This window comes from Amborella trichopoda, chromosome 13, assembly GCF_054954075.1.
Source record: "Amborella trichopoda isolate Santa Cruz 75 chromosome 13, AtrichopodaSantaCruz75HAP2 v2.0, whole genome shotgun sequence".
In the NCBI taxonomy this organism is placed as follows: domain Eukaryota; kingdom Viridiplantae; phylum Streptophyta; class Magnoliopsida; order Amborellales; family Amborellaceae; genus Amborella; species Amborella trichopoda.
In genome coordinates, this window is record NC_142348.1 from 8,171,083 (window position 1) to 8,197,908 (window position 26,826).

Genomic DNA, 26,826 nt, shown 5'->3' on the forward strand with positions numbered 1-26,826 from the left:
TTTTATTAACTGAAAGAGTAACATTTAAAAGAATAGAAGCTGAGTAAATAAATAAAAACAACAACGACACAATCCGTTTTCTATTGAAAAGAAAGGAAGAGTATACAAAATGTTTTTGTCTTAGGGTTTCTTTTCACCATCGCAAAGATCAAAAGCAAATAACACAAATAAAAACAAGAAGAAAATATGCAACATAATTTGAGAGAGAGAGAGATATGACCTTCTTGCATGTTAAAGAGAAATCGGTTTCATCAATCAATCATATAAAAGAGAATCACCATCACCTGTTTTAGATAGAGCAATGGTGAGGGAGGTGGTTCCATTTTACATTACAGGTTACATTTTGAAAAAATGGCCAGTTCAAATCAGAATAGGCTGGTTAGAATGGAACCGGGACCTTCACGGTTCCAGTTAGTCCCGGTTTTAGTGTTTTGATAGGCATATGTCATACCCAAAAAAAATTCGGCCCAAAACCGGCCGAAATCTACACAAACCAGCCGTTTTTTAAGTTAACAGGGCGGTTTGTTATTTAATCGAATCGGTTTTTATCTAATGGAATCGGTTTTTAGAAAAAATGCCCAAATAACGTTAAAATATTGAAATAACGCCTATTATTTACCGATATGGCTTGTATCAGTGACCGTTATATTATGCAGAACCCTTGAGGTTTTGTTGGATTCCTTTTTTTGTACTTTTTTAGCCTTTTTTGTACTTTTTTAGCCGTTTTAGGAATTTTCAGTAAATACTGACTGAAACTATTGATATAATAGTATAAAATAAAGGATTTCAACCGCAAACGCACCGCAATTTGATTTTTTGAGCCGTTATTTTTGTGTCCTTCGCGTTTTGAAAAAAATCCCCCATGGTGCATATTGTGGCCTCGTTTTTGGATTTTTATCAATAAAAACCCGTGGCTTTTGTTGATAATAGAGATAGTTAGTATATTCTACTCCCAATTTCATTTAGAGTAAGAGTTTTGGACCTCGATTTAGAGTGACTAGGGCATCTATTCAGTTTTTCAAAATTTGATTTAAAAAACCCACCATACTTCATATTGTGGCCTCTTTTTTGGATTTTAATCAATCAAAATCCATGACTTATGTAGATAATAAAGTTAGTCAGTAGATTCTGCTCCTAATGTCGTTGAAAATTTGAGATTTGGAGCTCGATTTGGGGTGATTAGGGCGGCGACTTAGTCTTTTAGAATTGAATTGAAAAAATCCGCCATACTCCAAATTGTTGTTTCATTTGTGGTTTTTTATCAATCAAAATCTAGGACTTTTGTAGATCATGGAGTTAATCAAAGATTCAAGTGCTACTTTCATTGAAAATACGAGATATGGGGCTCGATTTTGAAAGAATAGGGCATTGACTTCGTTTTTCTGAACTGAGCAAAAAAACACCCACCAATTGCTTGATTTTGTACTCGATTTGATGATCGATTTTTACCATTGAGATCACATGCATGAATTTCATGTGACTTTCCATGCAATATTTTTTTTAATATGATTTTTGAGTTGCTCGAGTATTTTGTTTATCACTTTATTTTACTAAAACATAATTATGCAAAAAAGTATTTTTAAATTTTGAAATAACACACTCAAAATGCGTTATTTGCATACATGATATGTTAATTAATTTGGTTATTCTCAGAGATTTATTCTTGGATAGTATTTTTTGTTTCATTGCGAGCTATTCTTGGAGGTATAAGTGTATTACCTTTTATCATTTTGATCAGCATATTTGGTTGATGGTTTTGTGTAATCTTATGTTGTTTGTGTGGGTTTTAATCTATTTTTTAGTATTATAGTTTATATTGGTTTCAATGGATCTCAACAACCTAGAAATCAGTGCTTTTTAGAAACTAAATACAAGATTAATTTTTTAGAAACCAGTGTTCATGTATTAATTATATGGACTTGTTTTTTTGGTTCATAAATAGAGTGCTTTATGTATGAACCTTAAAATTTTAAGTAAAATACGAAATGATCCATTTATATATAAAAGAAAGAAATAATTCAGATATACTATTTGTGATAAAATAAGATTAGAGGGAGATCAAAAAATTTTAAATGCTATTTTAAATAGAAGAATCAAGAGCGACATAGTACAAATGAAAGGTAGTGAGAAAAAGCTAGATGAGATGCAATCAAAATTTATAATTAAAAATAAAAATTACTCAAGTATCTAAAAAGAAAAAGAATTAAATCTTATATATACTTCATCATATATTTTTTATTAAAAATACAGTGTTGTAATTATAAAAGTAATGTAATGTTCAAATTCTCTCTCTCTCTCTCTCTCTCTCTCTCTCTCTCTCTCTTGCAATAATCAGTATCTTTTGAAATCAAAACTAATCATAATGTTGGTATTATTTATTTTTGTTCTTTTTATGGTATTGATATTTTTCTTTATTTTCAGTTTTGCATTGGATTTTGAAAATTATAAAATGGTATATAGAGAAAATGAAAGGAATAAAATAAAAAAAACATAAATGAATAAAGAAAATTGGAGGATTTTTTTTTTCAATTGAATTTTTATTTTACTGATTTGACTTGCATTTTAAGGTTGTCACTTCAAGAAAAATAATGTAACTTATGTTATTACCTCTATAATTTATCTCTATGGTTAATTATTATTCTGCTTTTTTCTATTCTTTGTATTTATAATTATATCATCCATTATTATAGATTACATTATTTTTACATAAAATACAAAAAAAAAATTTAAAAATTTAAAAACAATGAACATTAATGATTTCAAATACACGAAAGAAACTTGCATGAGATAGAAAGCTACATTTTTTGTCATACATTCAACTATTCACTAAATAGAAAAAAGTTTTAATCGCTATAAAGAAAAAAATCATACAGTATAATATATGTCAATAGAAATAGGAATAAAAAAAACGAATGTGAGCCTCAAGACAAATCTATGTTATGAAATCTCAAATTTTGAAAAAATTACAAAAAAAAAAAAAAAAAAAAGAGCAAAAAATTATTCTAGATAGTTAATCAACAAAATTAAAACAAAATATTTTTACGGGCTACCATTGAAACTATAAGCATAATTCTTAACGGTCAACTTTATATTTTATTGAATTACATAATTAATCACCAAAATATTGCCTAAACAAAAATCAACTATTCCAACGCTATACGGCAGGGCAGCCATTTCATTGTTCAAAAGGTTTAACAAACGGTCGGCCATCTCAAACCGCAGAGATGGGTGTTAGATGCTGCTGGCTAGTAGCACAAACTACGTCACAACCATTCTAATTATTTTTTTTTTCCATGACTCTCTACACTATTTACAGCCCTCTCTCTCTCTACTTTCTCTCTATAACTCTATTCTCTTTCTATCCCTCTCTCTCTACTTTCTCTCTCTATAACTCTATTCTCTTTACATCCCCCTCTTTCTCTCTAATGACCTCCCCTGTTTGCTCAAACTTCATTCAACTCTCTTCGTCTATCTTGTAAGACTCTCTCTCTACAGGTCCTCTGTCTAATAGAGGCCATTGCCGACCGATTTTCTATAGAACTCTTTCTCTCTCTAAAAAAAAGCCATCATCATACAGGACTCAACATCCTAGGTCTACTCGCCTTACCTTCTATGAATATTATTTCCTTAGGCATCTCTGTCTGAGTTAATAAATATACGTCAGAATCTTACGTTAATAATCACTCATCTTACACAAATGGACGATTTTAAATAACACAAAAAACTCATCCATCAAATTCTACACAATTGGAAATTTAAGTCACAGGAGCTAGAGATAGCAACCAAAAAATTTCTTTGCCTATAATGAAATAGAGAAACTGTTGGAGAGAGAGAAAGAGAGTCCGTTGAAAAGACAATGGGAGCGATATTTGAAGAATACTGTTGGTCAACCAATTTTTTTTATTTTTTTATTTTTTACATTGCAACTCAATCAACTTGAATTTTGAATTTTTTTTTTATTTTTTTATTTTTTAGAGTTGAAGTTTGGGGCACTGCCCTAGTAACAAAAAAAAAAAGCAAAAAAAATTAAAATTCAAGTTGACAAGGGACAATTTTGAAAAAAAAAAAGCCACTTGACCAACTTTATTTTGTAGTTTCTGCCTATAAACCGAGCATTTTGTATTGTATCTAAAATTTTAAGATCCGGCATAAATCACTCAAAAACAATAATTTCTCCATATTGAATAAGACCATATAATTTTTGAATAGAGATATAAGAATTAAAAAAACTCAAATTTCAAACTTTTTCTTTTGATAATAATAATATAGTGATTTTTAGGTGGCTTCCAAAATTTTAAACTGAAAAAATCCTACCAAGTCGGAGCATAATATTCATGCCCGCCCCGGTAGGATTTCGCTATCTCTAATGCGGGTTTTAAGTAAGTAATTTGTTTTCCTCCCACGGTAAGCTGTGCATTTGGTCTTGACGAAACCCCAAATAGATTTGTTTGATCTCAAAACACTGAGTTAATTTTGTTATCCCCAATTTCAATCTTATAATATGAATTTTAATGCTCTAAATAAATTGCCATCGATGATTATGGACAATGGAGTGTCTATTCGCTGGATTATGTGATCAAGGTTTTCGAGTGCTTGATTTCCTTTTGTTGGTGACGTATTGAAAATTTTGAAGCCATATGATAAGAGTGTTGTTTGTATAAGGTGGTGACCTTAAACAATTTGATTAAGGTGCACTTCCAAATTTTATTATAAGATGTAATGTTAGTGTCAAAAATTCTTAGGGTGGCTTTATAATCCATTTTCATCTTTAATTGTGAATTTAATCTAAAAATGATTCAAATCAAGTAGATCTATAAACACATGAAAATCTTGAAAATTGACAGTCTAGATAATATGTTGCAAGATGCATTATTTCGGGACTCAAAATCTTTATTTTTTTTGTCGGGCAATATGAGATTAACTAGCTTGTACAAAAATAAATAGTCTTATTTTATACATTTCCAAAAAAATAACTACTCCATTGCTCTCGACAAAAAAATCAAATAAGGAATCATGTCAAATTTTATATCAAGTGAGAGGTAAGGTACAGCTCAAAACCCCTTCGTAAAAGGTTGCTTTGACAATGCTTCAAATGAAATCCTCGAACTCATATGCATGGATAAGGAAGAATTTTATGTTCTAAAAATAATGTATCTTGTAACACATTGTATTGATCATCTATTTTTACGATTTTTCGAGTAATTATGGATGTACTCCTCCTACACCATTTGGACCTTTAGATTTCATAAACAAAGTGAAATGAGATTTTCAGCCCATCATAGGTGGTTTTTCTATAACACTTCTAGCAGGGTTCCGAAGTATCTCACTCTCTCTCTTTTATCCTTCTTTTTTTAAAATTTTTTTTTATTTTTGGAAGTATTCTTGATTTGAGACCCCTCAAAGTCACCTTCACCACATCTAAATGTGGAATTTGGAGCCCCAAAGATCTGATAGGTCTACAAAACTATCCCCAAAACAAGTGGTGCAAATGGCCATTTTTAGGGCTTCAAATGTAATCTACTTTTTCTCAAAGCCATAATCAATGGATATAGAGGGGTCATCATTGTAAACTTTCCAAATAAATATTTTTAAGATATATGCATTAGCCGTCACAAAGCAATAGGCAATAGTGACCATAACTTTGAATTTTTCTCAATCTCCATATACTAGGAACTTTTCCTTGAACGATGAGTTTTTAATGAAATAATGTTTCCAAGCATAATAGGATAAAGATAAATTTCTAAATTTTTTTCTTCAAGTGAAAATAAGGATCTCAATACTACCTAGCTTTTAAAATTTGTTTAGTACGAATTTTATTGCTTAAAAAGAATATATGCTAATATGCAACAAGTGATATTAAAGACTAACTTATCTTTGCATAATACATTTCCAATAATAAGATTTTCTTCTATATCCAAGATCCAGATAAAATCTGTCTATTTTGTTGATTTTAATTTTTCCAAGTAAAAAAGTAAAGGATGCGAGATTCACTTAACTCCTGTTAGTTTTTTATTTTTACAATTTTTTGTGTTAATTTTTTTTTCGCAAATCAAGAATTAGTTGCCTTACATGTAATTAATCTCTATACCATATAGAACAAAAAACCAAAATTGCTATTCACAGATTCTTTGCTTATGTATCTAAGGTGGGGCAAATAAAATCTTAATGCACAACCAGTATGCTACATGTCATCACATCAATTGTCGTCAATAATTAGTTTCCTACCAGATAACGGAAACCTATCAAAATACCCACGAGAAGAATCATTGTATATTTTACCCAATCACATACCTTTTGATGCGAGTTTTTAAAATTATTTTAAAACATATGAGTTCATTCATCTCTAAAGTACTTCGATAAATTTTCCGAGAAATAACAATCTCCTACATTCAAGCGTGCAGTATAGTATAGTACATGTAGCGTTCCAAAGATTATACCATGCAATGGATGACATGAGCCATTCTCTTGCCTAACATCTGTTAGTGACTACTCCAGACGAAGAAACCTACTTTCACCATCCAATATTAAACATTGACACTGGAGATGATACAAATCAACCATTCAGATAATCCATACATCTCTATGAATTTAGAAACCATTTACATTTGCTACAAAAAAGTCACAATACCCGTAGTGGTAGTAGAATTCAGTGGATGTATAACTTTAACACTACAGATCTGGAAGTAAGGATATACCTCAGCCGCTTGATTTCCCATCTAAACAGCTAGGCTAGGGCCATTTGTAGCCTTGTGTATGAAAGGAGCTTGTCATTGCAAAATGCAAACAATCCCAATTTTCAATAAACCTCAGTTTATTGATATATTCAAGACAGGCAACATTCTTCCATGTTCTAAAGAACCCATTAATTACCATGATGTCCAAAACCAACCTCTCTCTCTCTCTCTCTCTCTCTCTCTCTCTCTAAAGACTCCAAATGCACAAAAAAGAGGTTCAAGATACAAGTGAACAAAGATCAAGCAGTACTAATAGTTCAGAATTTCAAGATCTTACTCTGGTGAAGTCATTAAAGCTAAAAGTGGCAGAAACGGCTTTCCAATCCAACTTTCAAATTCCATAACCAATCTCTCAAAGAAATGTCTTCGTTTATCTAAAAACTGAATGCATTAATACATACCAAACCCAAGGAACCCCAACATCGTTGACACAAGTCACCATCAAATAAGAAAAATACAGCAGGAGCAGACTATCCCCAAAACTGCCTCACAGGGCTAATAAATTCCACTCTTCAAATCAGATATCTAATGCCCCACTACGACAACACACACACACAGTACAATAACCAATGACCAACCCTTTTTACCTCAAGCGCTGCCCTGAAATAAACAAAGATATACAACTTCCACAGTTCAGTTCTCTTATTGACGGAAAAGCAGTTATAGGGCCGTAATTTGAATTTGGGCGTGAATATGTTCCTTGAAATGAGAAGACTCCCACAAAAGAGGCCTCTTATATTAACAAGTGTTCTCTTAGATATTCTCGCACAATGACCGGTACACTAGTCGGCGGCACCTGGAGCAATAATGAAAGTATTTATCAATGTACAGCAGCATACCTAATTTCCAACACTCTTCTTGCTCATTTTAAATTTAAATGGATTGTCCACATTATCCAAAAACTTGAACATATTCCCCAAAAGTTGAATCATCCATCCAGCCACATAGAAAGCCAGAAGACAAATAAAACAGGGGCACGTGCAAAGGCATCCATCCAGCCACATAGAAAGCCAGAAGACAAATAAAACAGGGGCACGTGCAAAGGCATGCTCCCTACGTCAAAGAAAATAATTACACCTTTCCCAAATTACTTCCACCCTCCCTCTGATGCCCATCAAGTTCAAATCAAAAGAATACCCAAAATAGAATAAAATTTCTGGATATTGAAAAACAAAGGTACTACTAAACCATAAGGTCTATTGCAAGAATTTACCTCGTGCATATTCATGGTATTTAAATTTGATTAATGGAACTCCTTTAAAAAAAATTTTGATTAATGGAACTAAAAAAAAGCTTTCTACTGATGCCCAAAAGGGTGAACAAGAGGTACAACAAAGCAATAGAATTATGATGGCATGGATATCCATATGCAATCCATTATATAGTAACACCCACACCACACTCAACCTTGCAAAATCCTCCCAGACTCCATCCTCTCTTCCTATTGTGTTACTCAACAATCCAAGAACCTGAACCCAAAAAACTCTCCCCAACGATACAATTCTTGAAAAGACGCTTTATGCCCCTTTCTGAACCTAAAGCTCTAGATAGAAGCCATGCCCAACCCAATCTGTTGTTCCCCATGACCCTGATATCTAAGAATAACTCCTATTACTCCTCTAAACATCCCATCCTGCCACTCTCACACTATACTTGACCCATGCTATTAAAGACAGAGACTAGGTTCCCAAAGTGATTGCCTCAAGCAAAGACAGCACGAGCACATCTCACCTCGTCCTAACTTCTAGGCAAACAATCCCATGGCCACTTAGGGAATAGCCCCTTACCTAGGGAAAACGATTTGGACCCCAGATATGAGGATTCCCAATGGTGCCTTTAGTTTTAGAGAATTTTATTCATTGCCTCATCCATAGATCAGATTCACTCAAAACAAAAAAACAGCCTCGCCCATGTGGGATTGACTCAAAAGAAAAAAAATAAAAAGGAAGATCAATTTTTTAATGCCATTTTGATGTTCCAATTGCATAATGTGCAAAGAAAAACTTTTGCTTTTTGAGGGTCATTCAGGTTATTTTTTTATTTTAATATTTGAAATCTAAGATATATTTGTTGCAATGGATTGTTCATCATCATGATCATCATCCAAGCCTTAATCCAATTATTTGGGGTCGGCTACATGAATCTTGTTCCGCTATTTTACTCTCTCAAAAATCACACATCCTCAGTCAAACTCACCATAGCTCTTTTCACTAGATATATCCATACCTTTTGGGCCTTCTACTTGCCCTTTTAGAGCATTCCACTTGAACCTCCCCTCCGCCCACATGATGTATTAGGTATACGCTGCACATGATTAGGCCAGCTAAGTCTACTTCCCTTATCTTATTGCCTAATGGAGCCACTCTTAAGTTCCCTTGGGTGTATTCATTTGGAATTATGTCCTTTCTTGTCTTGCCACTCATCCATCCCAACATCCTCATCTCAGCTACATTCTACACTCATCCTATGGATATAGTGTTTCTTGATCACCCAACATTCCATCTTATAAAGCATAGCTGGTTTTACAGCCGTCCTATAGAATTTCTCTTTCAGTTTCATTGGTTGTGGCGATAACATAAAACCCCGAATGCCCATCTCCGACATCTTCCTCAATCTCTCCATTTAATTGGATTAGCGACTCAAGATACCGAAAATAATCTCTTTTAGATATTTCTTGGCCATTAATCTTAACTACTTCCTTGTTTCTTCTTCTATTATTACTAAATTTACATTCTATATATTTTGTCTCAGTCCGGCAAATTTTAAAACCTTTACATTATAGAGCATCCCTCCAAATTTCTAACTTTGCATTGACATGTCTCTAGTATCATCAATCAAAACTATGTCATCCGCGAACAATATTGCAATAGATTGTTAAGTCCTATTTTTTCTATTGTAAGTAAGATATCCAGGACGTGGCGCCTACCCAATACAGCATCTGTTAAGAGGGGCGAGTTAGTTCAAGTGGAAGTATTGAAAAGGGCAAGAGGTAGGCCCAAATGAACGTGGTTGGAAGTAATCCGAAAGATTTGGGGACTTGTGGCCTCACTGAGGCTATGGCCTTTAATAGAAAAGAATGGAGGACCAGGATTCGTGTAGCCGACCCCAATTAATTGAGAAAAGGCTATAATGATGATGATGATGAAGTAAGATATCCAGGGTGGAAGCATAGGCATATTCTTAAGCCCAAAGGCAAAAACTCTGCTATGTATGATTCCTATGAAAAATAAGAAGATGCAACGGCAGGATTTATCACCATAAAAGCATTTTGTTCATTACTCTACCAACACAACCAGAAGTAAGAAAATCTTTTAATTAAGAAGCCAGAGATTAGAATATCTATAGGGTAGGCAATAAAAATTCAAAATGAAGAAAACAGGCTTTCAAAAGCCTAGATGACATTTCAGGTATAGAAGAAAAGGAAGAAAAGTAGGGCATGGACATGATTTACCTATACTATAAGGATTCATACTTGCAATAGATTACAAATAGAGACAGTTTACAAATAAACCTCTAGACTCCTATAGATATGATTCTAATCCCGAGGAGGCTGTGGCAAAGAAATTTAAAGAAAGCACACCTTCCTTTTCTTTCAAGCAAGAGTCCCCTTAGAAAATAGATATAAGAAAGATAGGAACAAAGTTTGTCAATACATAGCTAGATTCTTTCATCAAGCTGGGGTTGGATTTAATGTTATTAATGCCCATTTGATTCAAAGTCGTTTTACGAATTTATTGCATTTAATATTGTCAGAGACTCAGAGTCAATACCATGAGTCCAGGCCATAGGGCCACTCAGTCCTGGTAAAGGCATCATGAATTAGGGGAGCCCCTTACGAAAAATTTACAAGTATTTAACTGAAGATTTTTAAAACTTATTTGAAGAAGCCTAACCCAAGTAAATATGCATGGCTGGTAGGCCCAGCTTAATCAGTTTCAGCAAAATGGTGGTTCCACTGGGGTTCTCTATAATTAAGAACGCTTATTTCTAATCATATTTCCATCAAGAGTAAAAAGGTTTCCAGCGTAAGCAGGTATGTATTTGGGATGCGTATGGAATAAATTTGTGAGCAAGTATAAGTTGTCATGCAGAAGAAATGAATAACAATTTTCAAGTTAATTATCATAAGTTTGTAGGATGATGATTTCCAGATTTTTTTTTTCCGTTTTTAAGTAGTAATGAATACAGATAATGATTTCCCGGGTTGGTACAGAGAATATTATTGTATTATGTCTCCATTATGTGTAGGAACGATGCTTGTTCAAAGTGGGGGTTTCTCAACTATAATGGTGAAAGGCCCTCAACTAGGAGTACAAAACAAAGGGCAAGGAAAGTATGTAAAGGAGTAGGCAGTGGATTACTTTCACCGCTTGTGTACAAATGACACAAGCTTGCCAGCATATCGTCGCATGAACCATGACAATAAACCAATCAATATATGAATGCCCAATGGGATGAATATGCACATGTAGAAGGTGTGAAGTTACCAGCCATAGACAGACGTTAACCATTACCTTCTTTCAGACTAGACACTCAAACTTAGTTGCCACGTTGATAAACATCAAGCGACCAAAACAACTATGCAGATTCATTCATAAGAATATCCACAACCAAAAGAACATCACTAATTACAATGCATCTTATACAGTCTTAAATAACGAAGTACATTAAAGATTCAGGACTACATACCATGCCATAGTCAGTGACAATCATGGATACGTAATCTGAGGGAGTAGCATCATAACTGCAATATCCAATGACATAATCAGTTCAGTTGCAGAAGAATGAGAAACTCCTAAGCATAAGTTTTACCCAACTAATTCGAAGCTTGAATACTCACGTCAAATTCAAAAGTTGTAGCTTTTCATTGTTAGCCCAATTCTCCAAATGATTCAGGTCCTTCCTTCCATGAACCTTCGATAAGGCATCTGGGTCCCCTATAAAATGATGGGCCATAACAATGTCAAACCAACAGCATTACACAAATGCCTTGATTAAACACAAAACAGATACTAGTTTTGACTTTATGCTTGTCAAACCGCAACTTTAGACAAATGCATTGATTAAAGACAAACCAGTTGACGTTATGTTCAGAGACTCAGGCCACTGAACTTGTGTCTCCAACACAACTCAAGTTGACAGAAGGGGGGCGACAGGTGACTTGAAAACAGCCTCCTGCCTTTTTGTGACTTCTTTAACACTGTTTTTTTCAAAGCATTAAACAGGATCTCAAATTACTCAAATCTAGGGCCTACGTGTACCAAATAACAAAAGATGCAATTACACATAGCATCGTATCCTTTATTTTTTCTATTTCTCTGAAATTTTACATAGAAGGTTTTAAGAAAATAAAAGATGTCACCAAATTTCCCCTTGACTTCCAACTCAACTAGCCCACAAGAAATTTCTCCAGAGCAGACTAGCCACGCTACTTCAACGTTTTGAATCATCACAGTCAGTCGCTTACCAAGCTCATTGGAGCAAATTGAATCAAGTTGCACTCTTTCATGGAACTTGTATGCTTCACAGCAAATTAGAACAGGAACATGGAACGCATGAGCCACCATTGCCACACATGCAGTGCCAACCCTTGAGTAAACAGTGCCATTTGATAACACTGAAGAAGCTCCCAAGAAAACCCGAGTTACCTCATGCATGATGTATGAAATAGCATTTATATGAATGTATGTACAGCTGAGACCCTTTGCCAACAATCTACGAAGTAGTGCCTGTCCTTCAAGCTTTGGACGAGAGTCCACCACCACAACACGGAACTGTTTTCCAAGCTCATGAGCATAGCATAGTATCATTTCTACGACACAAGAAGATCCATATGTAAGTAATACATCCCCATCTCTTATCTTTGTTACTGCATGCCTAACAATAACCTTATCTGCAAGCACTATCTTTTCATTTATAAAACGACTGATATCTGACTGAAGAGCTGCTTTTGCTTCTGACTCTGAGAGCGTCACAGATAACTTGGCAATTCGAGCTTTCAAAAACTTAATTGCATTCCCCATACTAATTGAAAGGGGCCTACATGTAATGAGAAACGAAACATAGCTGTTAATTTTCGCAGTTAAATCTCTTATAAGAACTTTCTCCAGAGGGATAGTGTAGTCTTTAATGGCCTCTTGGAACGCCATAAGCATTGCAACACACCGGGCATTGCCACCAGATATATCTCCTGTTAAGTACTGCAACCCAACCTGTTGAGAGAGAGTTAACAGGAAGATAACTAATATAAAAAGAACAAAAGATTTTCCACATTTAAATGATCAATTCCTCACAGCCGTGTTGTTTATCAATCATATTTCTTCAACTATGTCGCACAAAGAAACAACAAACTGAAGTAAAGGAAATTATTCAAACAATACCCTGTAAACAGCAGGATGAGGATGCATCTGGTCAACCTCAAAAAACTTGGATTCAAGAGCAGGGAGCTGAGCTCCATGAACATACTGAGGTAAATGTCTAAACAACTCGACTCTGTTCATTGTTTCAGTTGGTTTAACCAGCGCACGCCTTTTAGCCTTCTCCACCCTCTGTGTATCATCAAATTGCATACGAGGGGCAGGAACGTCTTTCTTCCTTTCCTTTTCAGGAGGACGATCAACTCCTTTCTTTTCAGAGGTTGCACCAGAACTAGCACCTGGAGCACCATCTTTCTTCTGTGGAGGAGGCTTTGCAGACTTAGCCTGTTTAGCATTAGGGTTAGCTCCTTCTCCAAAAGCAACCGCTTGCTTATCTCCACCTGCATTAAGCATCCGGAAGCACTATAACAACCATGGTAATACATAACAAAGAGTTTACAAAGCAAGACTGAAAATATAATTTTGCAGTCCATAACATACAAGTTCTCAAGAAATTAAACAACTATTGGCAATCCATTACAAATTCAAAGTAATTGTCTTTGGAATTTTCCACACCCTCAAGCTCTTCTTTTTCTTTTTTTTTTACTAGGCATATCCTCAGTGCAACTCCAAAAATCTTCAAAGAGGAAAAGTGGCAATTCATCATCATCATCCAAGCCTTATCCCAATTATTTGCTAAGGAAACTGGCAATTATAGCCACTTTAGTTTCAAAATATAACATTTCAGTTGCTGATTCTGAGTTGCCCAGTAAGTAGAACTATTGAGAACACTCAGAAGAAGCAAACTAACAGCAAAAACAATAAATCAAATTATCCCTTTCAGTGAAAAAAATAAATCAAATTATTCCTTTCCACAAGATTTATTACCATTCATGACAGTCACCAAGACACGAAAAATGTCATAAGGAGTATGTAGCAGCTATTCTAGAACCGTCATTTCTAGTTTTTTAAAAGAAAAGAAAGAAAGGTTATTTGCCATTAGTTTCTCAATGGTTTCCTTTCCTTTTATAATTTATGATCTAAGAAAAGCATAAGACTGCTTGAATAGAGAATGAAATGGGTAAGCTCTAGCACATGGTAAATATGATTCAACACATTACAATAGGAACCCAGGCATCCCCATGAATTCCTTTGTTTTTTGAGAGAAGTTGACTATAAATGTATAACCAAATAATTAAGTGTACAAAAAATGAGGCCCTCTGAAAGGGCACCCTATAAAGCCCCGAAGGGTCCAAAAAAGCTTAAAAAAAGAAGAATTACAACTCCAGGGAAATGGGTGGTGGGGAGAAGGGTGACCACAAAAGTCTAAGGCCCCACCGGGGAGTTAGAATAGGCCACCTCTCTAGTAAGATGATCAGCATCGGAGTTGACTTCCCTATTGGCATGGCACCATGAGATTGATAAACCCCGGGACAGCTGGGATATCCCATCAAAGATATTGTCTATACGCCACAGCCAAGAAGAGATACCAGATGCCCAAGTAATGACGTTCTTGGAGTCCCCTTCCACCACAAGTTAGGACTCCAAGTGTTGTCATATCTTCGGAGGCCTTCCAAAAGGGCACGGGCCTCAGCTAGAGTGGAATCCGCGAGGCCAATGGTGCAGGAATAGGCTAACAAGGTCTATCTATCAGTATATCAAAAAAAACCGCCTACTCCGGACGGACTAGGGTCGCAAAGGAAGCAACCATCAAAGTTTAGCTTGATGGAATCTAGCTCAGGTGGTCTCCAAAGTGATCCTAGGATTGACCAAATGTAATACGTTGTGCCAATTCCTATGAAAGTGTAGGAGAAGTCCTTGAACAACTTGTGGTTTGTAGCCCAGAAAGCCACTAAGTTTCTATTTTTGTCAACCAAAACCGCAACCAAAATCTCTCTCTGAAAATTCTGTGGTTCTTTTCTATCCATAAAACCCACATTGTGGCTGAAACAGAGGCTTTCCAAAGTTCTCTTCCTGCCTTTGGGCCAGGGAGTATAGAGGAAAGCCTGAAACAAGTGTGGGATGGAGCTTGGAGTGACCCATGTCCACTTGAATAGGCCCATAAGATAGGTTCGTAAGGCTCTTGCGAACGCACATGGAGGAATAAGTGGACATTGGATTCTTCAGCCTCCATGCACAAGGTACATCTATTAGGGCATTGCAATTCTCTTCTTTGAAGAAGATCTACCGTTTCTTGTGGAGAGCTATCCAGCAGAACACCTAAATCCTTGGTGGTAAAATGCGATTCCAGGCTTTAGAGAGTAGAGAGGGGTAGTGAACAGCAGTGTTGGGGTTGGAGGTGACACTTCAAATGAGAAAAAGATCACCATGCCGAATGGCTCCCAAATGATCTTGTCGTCTCCGAAGATTGGAAGTAACACTGAATGGAGCATTTCTGCCAAAGCCCCGAAATCAACGAGTTCATAATCATTTAGGGGTATCCTGAAATTTGGCTTCCAGATCTATGAGATCCTGGGATCCCAAAATTGTCAGCCACAGTTGACTGTCCATCACGCGCTATAAGATAAAGGTTACGGAACTGATCCCTTAGAGGTCTACTGCCAACCCACGTATCATTCCAAAACCTCGCCCTGGTCCCCTCCCTTGGGCGAAATCAAATGTGATGAAAGAATAGATCGCTGAATCTTAGAAATGACCTTCAGAAGCCAGAAATTTGGCCGTTAGTTCTGCAAACAGGAGTCCAGTGGTCGATGCTATGGCAGTACTTGTGCTTGATAACATCTCCCCATATGTGGCTTGGGTTGCGTACCTCCATCACCACTTGCCCAAGAGGGCATTATTGTGGGTTCTAAGACTGCGAATACCCAGACCCCCCTAAGACTTTGGTAAGCACAGTTTGGGCCAGGAGATGAGATGGAACTTGTGCCCGCGCTCCCCAGACCAGAAAAACTTCCTCGTCATTCGCTCTAGTCTAGCAGCTATAGAGGCAGGAATACAAAATAACAACATCTGGAACACAGGCATGTTAGCTAGGGTGGATTTGATGAGTATGAGCCTGCCCGCCTTGGATAAGATCCTGCCTTTCCAGTCCGCAAATCTCCGGTCTAATTTATCAATAATGTGGCTCCACTGAGAGAGTCGGGGCATCACAAGGCAAAGGGGGAGTCCGAGGTATGAAGAGGGTAGAGTCTCAACAGAGCAACCCCACCTACAGGCTAGGAAATGTACTGAGAAGGGTTAGTGCAAACCCCCATCATCTTGGACTTGGTAAGGTTTGCCTTATACCCGGTTGTCATCTCGAAACACTTTAAATATCGACATGTTGTACCGAGGAGTCACAGAAGATGAGGGTGTCGTCTGAGTATTCAAGATGGGAAAAGCACGCGCCGTGATTACTTGAATGGAATCCTCTCAATAGATCTGCTTCGTAGAACCGCGAGATAGAGGCGTTGAAGACCTCAGCCAAAATTGCATACAAGAATGGAGACAGAGAATCCCCCTGGCGGAGAACTGAGAAAACGGGGTTAGAGATACACGCTCTAATCATGCTTCTCAACTTTGGTCCAAAACCCATCCTTTTGAGGGTTTCATCAAGAACTGCAGTATTGAAAATATTCACTAGTAAATCCTTCTGATTGCATTTTTCTTGGTTTTGAAGGTTCCATACCCCAATCTTTATATGAAAGTATTCTTCGTATCTGAAATTTAGAGTAGGCTATCATATTTGTATTTTTCTTATAGAAGTGGACCAATGTAATTGATCCTGTTTCTAGGAGGATAGCTTCATAATATTCTCTGGTCTTATCTCCATCATTTGGATGTATATGGTTATTCATATAAATATTTGCTATTTCATATGGATCATTATCTCTATGGATATTTTCTATTACCATAATTGGCACAAAAGAGGTTTCAGAAACCTACTTTTTTCTTCTATTGATGATGTTATTGGAACTGGTTCAGGCGAGAATGTTATTTCTTGCGCTTGTTTTTTAATTATTTGATTGGGTGTTATTGGTGAGGTTGAGGCTATTAGGGCTCTACTTGGTACACGGACTAATTCCATTTTTCCCTTTCCCTTGCTGGTGCTGGTGTTTGCTATCATCCTCTCCCCCCTGCAAAAATTCACGGGTTAAAAAATCAAGAAGATAATTAGTATTTTCGGTAATGTGTTCAATGTCAAATTCAAATGAAGAGAGAATACCTTGCCATCGAGCAAAAATTTGCTTGGAAACTAAGTTTTTGACATCTTTTTGGATAATATCCCGAGCAGCTTTACAATCAGTGCGGATAAGAAATTTTTGATTGAGCAGGTCACTTTGGAATTTAGTGACACAATGAACAATAGCAAGAAGTTCTTTTTTAATCGTTGAGTAATTTTGCTGCGTTGGATTCCAAACTTTAGAAGTGAATCGTATTAATTGTTCAGTATTTTCAATTTTCTGTTTTAGGATTCCTCACAATCCTATCTCCGAAGCATCACATTCAATTATTTTGAAAGCAGCAGGGTTAGAAAGTGTAAGACAAGGTAATTTCTTGGCTTTTAATTTTATTTTTCTTACTACCATCGTATGAATATCAGTCCATTCAGGTGGGTTTTTTCGAAATCTTTGAAATAATGGTTCAGCATCAATAGCTAAATCTTTATAAAAATCAGCAATATAATTTAGACAACCCAAAAACCTTTGAAGCTCAGTTTTATTTGTGGATATCTGGGAATTTATTTGAAAATTCAATAACCCTATCAATCGAGACTATGCTACCTTGAAAGATATTGTCTTAAAAATCTTATTCATATCTGGCAAAGACTAATCTTTCTAGCTGAAATGACTAGTCCTGTAGATTTTATTGCCTTAACAAAAATATTTAAGTGCTTAAAATGATGTTCAATGCTTTCAGAGAATATTAAAACCTCATCAATATAAACAATCATAAATTTTGTATAAGGGTTGAAAATATCACTCATAATATTCTGGAATTCTGAAGAAGCATTTTTAAGACTAAAAGGCATTACGTTCCATTCATATTGCCCAAAAGGGACATTAAAGGCAGTCATATATTTATCCTTTTCAGCAATTTGGATCTGCCAATACCTAGATTTTAGATCAAATTTAAAAAAAATACAGGTATTTACTAGTCTATCGAGCAAATCTTTTTTATTAGGAAAAGGGTACCTAACCCATCTTAATGCTTTATTAAGTGGTTTATAGTTTATTACCAAACGGCGAGCTCCTCTTACTATTTCAGAAGCTTTTTCCACATACAATGCTGAGCAACTCCTTTGTTAAAAAGACTAACATAATTACAATTTTGTATTGTACTAGAAGATTCTGGTTCCTCTTTTATTGCAAGGCAATCTTCTTTTGTAAGAGGTTAATAACTCCCATACTTGGTTCATACAAATAAAGATACCAATAGTCGGAGAGTTCCCAAATTCGTTTACAAATTGGTTCCGATTGTGGGGCTCAAGGACAGAAATATTACCACTTAACATTCAAGCCTCTCAAAGGAAATTCATGAAATATAATAATAATGATACCAGAGTAGACCTTCATATGTATTTCATGGCTCTATATCAAGTACCATGGATTATGAAATGGTCTAATCAAATAACATAAGATTATACTAATAATTGGGAATACATCCCAAAACTCGGAAGACAAATATATGTAAAATGGTGGGATGTATATGAAAATAAGACCATTAATCCCGAAAATATAAAACTGAAAAAAGTACCACTTACACCTCCAAAAGAAGAAGTTAATATGACCAACTATATCAATAAAATGAGGCAACAAAATCCTACTGCTACGAAAGAAGAATTCAAAAGAAAATTGTTGCAAATGTTCAATGAAGTAGAAGAAGCAATGTCTACATCCACGCAGAATGAAGAAGACTACGCACAGGAAAATGAAGACATAGATTTTGGACTATCCCAAAGGGGATGAACAATCAAATGCTATCGAGGACGGAACGACTGCACTTCACAAGCACACGAGTCCTGCCGACAAAATAGTTCCTACCGACAATAATAGTTCGAGCAAATCTTTTTTATTAGGAACAGGGTACCTAACCCATCTTAATGCTTTATTAAGGGTTTATAGTTTATTACCAAACGGCGAGCTCCTCTTACTATTTCAGAAGCTTTTTCCACATAGAATGCTGAGCAACTCCTTTGTCAAAAAGACTAACATAATTACAATTTTGTATTGTACTAGAAGATTCTGGTTCCTCTTTTATTGCAAGGCAATCTTCTTTTGTAAGAGGTTAATAACTCCCATACTTGGTTCATACAAATAAAGATACCAATAGTCGGAGAGTTCCCAAATTCGTTTACAAATTGGTTCCGATTGTGGGGCTCAAGGACAGAAATATTACCACTTAACATTCAAGCCTCTCAAAGGAAATTCATGAAATATAATAATAATGATACCAGAATAGACCTTCATATGTATTTCATGGCTCTATATCAAGTACTATGGATTATGAAATGGTCTAATCAAATAACATAAGATTATACTAATAATTGGGAATACATCCCAGAACTCGGAAGACAAATATATGTATAATGGTGGGATGTATATGAAAATAAGACCATTAATCCCGAAAATATAAAACTGAAAAAAGTACCACTTACACCTCAAAAAGAAGAAGTTAATATGACCAACTATATCAATAAAATGAAGCAACAAAATCCTACTGTTACGAAAGAAGAACTCAAAAGAAAATTGTTGCAAATGTTCAATGAAGTAGAAGAAGCAATGTCTACATCCACGCAGAATGAAGAAGACTACGCACAGGAAAATGAAGACATAGATTTTGGACTATCCCAAAGGGGATGAACAATCAAAATGCTATCAAGGATGGAACGACTGCACTTCACAAGCACATGAGTCCTACCGACAAAATAGTTCCTGCCGACAATAATAGTTCGAGCAAATCTTTTTTATTAGGAACAGGGTACCTAACCCATCTTAATGCTTTATTAAGTGGTTTATAGTTTATTACCAAACGGCGAGCTCCCCTTACTATTTCAGAAGCTTTTTCCACATAGAACGCTGAGCAACTCCTTTGTCAAAAAGACTAACATAATTACAATTTTGTATTGTACTAGAAGATTCTGGTTCCTCTTTTATTGCAAGGCAATCTTCTTTTGTAAGAGGTTAATAACTCCCATACTTGGTTCATACAAATAAAGATACCAATAGTCGGAGAGTTCCCAAATTCGTTTACAAATTGGTTCCGATTGTGGGGCTCAAGGACAGAAATATTACCACTTAACATTCAAGCCTCTCAAAGGAAATTCATGAAATATAATAATAATGATACCAGAATAGACCTTCATATGTATTTCATGGCTCTATATCAAGTACCATGGATTATGAAATGGTCTAATCAAATAACATAAGATTATACTAATAGTTGGGAATACATCCCAGAACTCGGAAGACAAATATATGTAAAATGGTGGGATGTATATGAAAATAAGACCATTAATCCCAAAAATATAAAACTGAAAAAAGTACCACTTACACCTCCAAAAGAAGAAGTTAATATGACCAACTATATCAATAAAATGAGGCAACAAAATCCTACTGTATGAAAGAAGAACTCAAAAGAAAATTGTTGCAAATGTTCAATGAAGTAGAAGAAGCAATGTCTACATCCACGCAGAATGAAGAAGACTACGCACAGAAAAATGAAGACATAGATTTTGGACTATCCCAAAGGGGATGAACAATCAAAATGCTATCGAGGACGGAACGACTGCACTTCACAAGCACACGAGTCCTGCCGACAAAATAGTTCCTGCCGACAATAATAGTTCGAGCAAATCTTTTTTATTAGGAACAGGGTACCAACCCCATCTTAATGCTTTATTAAGGGGTGTATAGTTTATTACCAAACGGCGAGCTCCTCTTACTATTTCAGAAGCTTTTTCCACATAGAATGCTGAGCAACTCCATTGTCAAAAAGACTAACATAATTACAATTTTGTATTGTACTAGGAGATTTTGGTTCCTCTTTTATTGCAAGGCAATCTTCTTTTGTAAGAGGTTAATAACTCCCATACTTGGTTCATACAAATAAAGATACCAATAGTCGGAGAGTTCCCAAATTCGTTTACAAATTGGTTCCGATTGTGGGGCTCAAGGACAAAAATATTACCACTTAACATTCAAGCCTCTCAAAGGAAATTCATGAAATATAATAATAATGATACCAGAATAGACCTTCATATGTATTTCATGGCTCTATATCAAGTACCATGGATTATGAAATGGTCTAATCAAATAACATAAGATTATACTAATAATTGGGAATACATCCCAAAACTCGGAAGACAAATATATGTAAAATGGTGGGATGTATATGAAAATAAGACCATTAATCCCGAAAATATAAAACTGAAAAAAGTACCACTTACACCTCCAAAAGAAGAAGTTAATATGACCAACTATATCAATAAAATGAGGCAACAAAATCCTACTGCTACGAAAGAAGAACTCAAAAGAAAATTGTTGCAAATGTTCAATGAAGTAGAAGAAGCAATGTCTACATCCACGCAGAATGAAGAAGACTACGCAGAGGAAAATGAAGACATAGATTTTGGACTATCCCAAAGGGAATGAACAATCAAAATGCTATCGAGGACGGAACGACTGCACTTCACAAGCACACGAGTTCTGCCGACAAAATAGTTCCTGCCGACAATAATAGTTCGAGCAAATCTTTTTTATTAGGAACAGGGTACCTAACCCATCTTAATGCTTTATTAAGTGGTTTATAGTTTATTACCAAACGGCGAGCTCCTCTTACTATTTCAGAAGCTTTTTCCACATAGAATGCTGAGCAACTCCTTTGTCAAAAAGACTAACATAATTACAATTTTGTATTGTACTAGAAGATTCTGGTTCCTCTTTTATTGCAAGGCAATCTTCTTTTGTAAGAGGTTAATAACTCCCATACTTGGTTCATACAAATAAAGATACCAATAGTCGGAGAGTTCCCAAATTCGTTTACAAATTGGTTCCGATTGTGGGGCTCAAGGACAGAAATATTATCACTTAACATTCAAGCCTCTCAAAGGAAATTCATGAAATATAATAATAATGATACCAGAATAGACCTTCATATGTATTTCATGGCTCTATATCAAGTACCATGGATTATGAAATGGTCTAATCAAATAACATAAGATTATACTAATAATTGGGAATACATCCCAAAACTCGGAAGACAAATATATGTAAAATGGTGGGATGTATATGAAAATAAGACCATTAATCCCGAAAATATAAAACTGAAAAAAGTACCACTTACACCTCCAAAAGAAGAAGTTAATATGACCAACTATATCAATAAAATGAGGCAACAAAATCCTACTGCTACGAAAGAAGAACTCAAAAGAAAATTGTTGCAAATGTTCAATGAAGTAGAAGAAGCAATGTCTACATCCACGCAGAATGAAGAAGACTACGCACAGAAAAATGAAGACATAGATTTTGGACTATCCCAAAGGGGATGAACAATCAAAATGCTATCGAGGACGGAACGACTGCACTTCACAAGCACACGAGTCCTGCCGACAAAATAGTTCCTGCCGACAATAATAGTTCCAGCCGACACTTTTCCCTGTTCATACTTTCGGTCACCTCAGCCCCCACTTTTCCCTATTCACACTTTCGGTCACTTCGACCGACACCTTTTCCCTGTTCATACTTTGGGTCACCTCAATCGACACTTCCCTTTTTATCCAAAACCAAGTTGAAATAATTTTGGAATCCGCAGGCTATAAAAGGGGTTCCTCTCTCTCAGTTGAAGACGGTCTTTCTCCCCCAGTCTGCTCTGCATCTCTGCTCTCCATCTCTATTCTGCACCTCTGCCTTACACTGCTACTCTGTATCTCTGTAGACTCTCTTCATCTCTCTAAAGTCTCTACATCCCTGCAGCCTCTCTTTCTCTCTTTGACTTTCTTTATCTATGTTCTGTACAACTCTGTAACTCGTTTTTCTCTCTCTTTCTCGTTGTTGTATATCTGGTGGTGTATCTACCCACCTAAAAGTAAATAGCTTTATGCGTGACTATAACTGGGACAATCTACCTAATTATTGCCCAGAAGAGTGGAGATTATTTTCTAGCTATTATTGCAAGTGCCATATGTAAGTTTTTCCGTTTACCTTACTGTGCAAGTTAAATTAGTAGTTTGTTTAAAAGTCAGAAATGTTTCATATGTGAATCGGCTTGTAATTGATATCTCACCGCTTTTATGCATTCTTTGCTTAATAATATTTATCTTCATAAAGTTTGTGTACCGTTGATTCTTAACTCACAAATGTCTATTTGTTATAATTTATTAGAATTTAAAGTTTTATATGATCTTGGTTTGTTTTGGTATCAAAGCCAGTAGCTTACAGTGGTGAACTGTATTTAGAAAATCCTGTTCTAGAGGCTAAAACCTTAATAAAACTTTCCATTTAGATAATAAGGAATTGAAACTAAAAGTCGTCATGACCCGAACTACCAACAAGCCAAGAAGAGCCGCAACAGGTACAGGGATTGTTTCTGATTGACTCAGTATTCATCCATTATCAAAAATGGCAAATTTTATTAGGACTCTATCCAGTAGAACAACTTCTTCTTCTAATAGTACACTTCGAGTAAGAAATAGGGAAGAGATAACAATTGACAACATAGAAAAGCAAATACAAAACTGGAATATTCCTAAGGTTCCTGCATCCGATGTTTACAAAAAGGGAACTTTTGAATTTAAATCTAGTTTAGTTATTAAAACCGTAGAACAAAGCATATCTATTACTAATGAACAAGATGGCTTCCAATTGCTTTCTAATAGAATGATACAAGATCATAAAAGTAAGCAATATAAATATTTACATATAGGACTTATCCAAATTGCAATAAAACCACTAACTCGACTAGGTTTAAATAACTCTGTGCCGTTATGTTTAAGAGATGAGCATCATAATAAATTTTCTGACTCACTTTTAGGAATAGTAGAATCTAGTCTTTGCAATGGACCTATATATTTTAACTGCTTTCCAAATTTTTCGGTTTCCCTGACAAATCCGAACCTTTTAAAGGTCCTCACTCTAAATATAAAAACTCAGGGATTCGATATGAATCCAGAATCCCAAAATATTGCACTAGTATTTAGAATATGCTACAAAGTGATGAACACTCTGTGCCCTAATGCGCTTCATATGGATACCAAGGGACAGACAGTGTTTTTCCAAACTGATATGGAAAATCACATATTGTTATACCTAAGTCTATAAACTGGTGCCAAACAGTACTTCCGAAAAAATGGTCCTTACGCTGTGAAAATAGACAGTCCAGAATCCCGGTAAATAGAAACCCAGATCAAATAGTCAAGTATCCTGATGGAGATATAGAAATACAGTTTAATTCGAATAGGCGAACTCGAATAAACCTTTCTAAAGGATCATCACGAATATCTTCAAGACATTCTACTTCTTCGGTACCACAAACCGAGTAAGAAACTACTAGAAGACCTATAATTGATGGATTAACAAGAACAAACAGCCATATACAACAACCAGTATATAGGATATATGAAACTAGCTCCCCAGATAAAGAACCAACATCATCTGATTTGGATTTTAATATTCTTACTCTCCACAAAGAGGAAAAATTCAGAATAGATAAAGGACTTAAGAACGACTTCTTATCTGAAGAAAATAAAGATATACGAGACTGATATCTAGCTGAATTCCCTCAAGAGTTATTGGATGCATTCCATAAAAGATTCAATAAATTCAGAAAGAAAGCTAAACAGAATATAAAGTTCTTTAACTGGTTAAGATATACCCTAAAAGAAAAGGAAATACCAATTCCAAATTTTGGTCTTAATATTCTAGAAAACCAATATCAAACCTTCCATACAACAAAAGGAGAAGAAATACATAGTATTGACCCTCCTGAAAAGAGCCTTCAACTAAAAGGAGCATTAGAAGACAAACCAGAAACTAAGGCTTCTCCCTATAAAGTTATTCCAAAAAAGACAGAGTACCATACTCATAAAATAAATGCCATACCTCACATTATTGAGCAAAATAATTATACCAATCTTTGCCTTCAGACTATTGGAAAGCAAACAACGAGAATAGAAAATATGATTGTTAAACCTCAAAATAAAACAATCGACATCAACGAAAGAAAAGCTCTTTTGTTCAAACCTCCTCCAGTGCTCAGTAAAGAACAGTTTAGCCTTCAAGGAATAAAGAAGAAAGACGACAATAAAGAATTGATTGATGAATTGGTAAAGAAACTGGCAAAACTGAGCTTAAAAGGGAAAGGAGTGGCTACTGATCAAGGAGCCATGATGCTTCAAGAAGAATCTTTATCTAATAATGAAATCCAGCAAATAGAACAGGCCTTTAAAACAGAAAGCCTTGAAGTTAATAGAATAGACTATGGGAGAAAAGTAAGACCAACTTCTCAAACTAGAATGTATTATCCGAGGCCTACTCCAGTAGATCTTCAGTTTGAGGAAGACCTGATTACTAGTTCCGTATCATATTCAGGGAGATCAATTGTAAACTGGAATATCGACGGAATGTCTGAAAATCAAATACTTGATTTAATGAAACATATGACTGTACGCGGCTGTGTGCAAAATAAGTGGGAATCCCAACCAAGAAATAGCTAAAGCCATTGCCTGTGAGTTTACAGGAGGGCTAAGGGGATGGTGGGACTTTCATATGGAAGAAAATGAAAAAAACAAAATCCTAACTGCCACAAGGCAGTGGGCGGTTAAGAATGAAGGCCATGATATAATAAATAGTGAAGGTGATGCAGCTAATACGTTAATATATACAATTACACTCCACTTTGTGGGAAGTACTGCACTACTGGATGCTAGATCTGAGGATCTTCTTTCTAATCTTAGATGCCCAACATATCCCATTATAAGTGGTACGAGGATGTGTTCTTCTCCAGACTCCTTTCTAGTATTAGAACGAAAAATTTATAGCCGGGTTACCCCATCTTTTTGCCGAGAAGGTCAAAACTCGATTGAAAAATAAACATGGAGGATTAATACCCTATTCTTTATATATACACTAGGAGAACTCTCGGCTGAAATTTGTGCCGAAGGGCTTGCCATTTGTACTGATTTAAAATTAAAAAGGCAACTCGAAAAGCAAAAGATGACTGGAAAGAAAGAGTTGGGAGATTTCTGTGAGCAGTTTGGATTCAATACACTGTCTCACTCCAAACATACTATTAAAAGAAAACATAAAAAATATAGCAATAAGGCAGAATCCAATAGAACTTCTGCTAAAGAAAGATTTTCCAACAGATTCTCTCCAAAACATAATTTTAAAAGAACTAGGGAAAGAAGTAGAATACCTGTCTGTTATAATTGTGGGAAGGTACTATAAAAATAAATGTAGAATAAAAAAGAAAATAGCTGCCTTGCAAATAGATGATAATAATCTAGTTTTATGACTAGTCCCAAGGTGTTCGAGATGGATCGAGAATGGATGCACTCATGGGCTATTAATGCCCTATCCCTTAACAAATACTCCTTGGGTGGGGAAGATGACTGAGTTTAAAACATCCTTAAGCCTAGATGCAAGCACCTTGGATAGCAGTTTGTAGGAGCTGTTGACCAAGCTTATGGTGATATCCTTTAGTTCTTTGGCCCCTTCAATTTTTGGGACTAAGGTGAGGAAGGTTGCATTCGTAGCTCTGTTTATGACCCCTCTAGAACGGAATTCCTAAAAGAACTC

At 35.6% G+C, this 26,826-nt stretch overlaps 1 protein-coding gene across 4 annotated transcripts in view; it reads right to left on the reverse strand.

Moving 5' to 3' along the window:
- Positions 1-7,050: 7,050 nt before the first annotated feature.
- LOC18432529 (NagB/RpiA/CoA transferase-like superfamily protein) overlaps positions 7,051-26,826 on the reverse strand; it is a 29,930-nt gene continuing 10,154 nt past the window's right edge. For 2 of the 4 annotated variants that reach the window (XM_088857140.1, XM_020666220.2), the window contains exons 3-7: positions 13,115-13,491; positions 12,202-12,934; positions 11,575-11,671; positions 11,424-11,478; positions 7,051-7,530 (exon numbers count right to left, since the gene is read on the reverse strand). In XM_088857140.1, the coding sequence (XP_088713266.1) occupies positions 7,468-7,530; positions 11,424-11,478; positions 11,575-11,671; positions 12,202-12,934; positions 13,115-13,491 (1,325 nt within the window). In that variant the 3' untranslated portion in view covers positions 7,051-7,467. Of the gene's footprint in view, positions 7,531-11,423; positions 11,479-11,574; positions 11,672-12,201; positions 12,947-13,114; positions 13,492-26,826 lie in introns of all 4 variants that reach the window. The other 2 variants (XM_020666219.2, XM_006842632.4) reach the window with 1 other exon arrangement.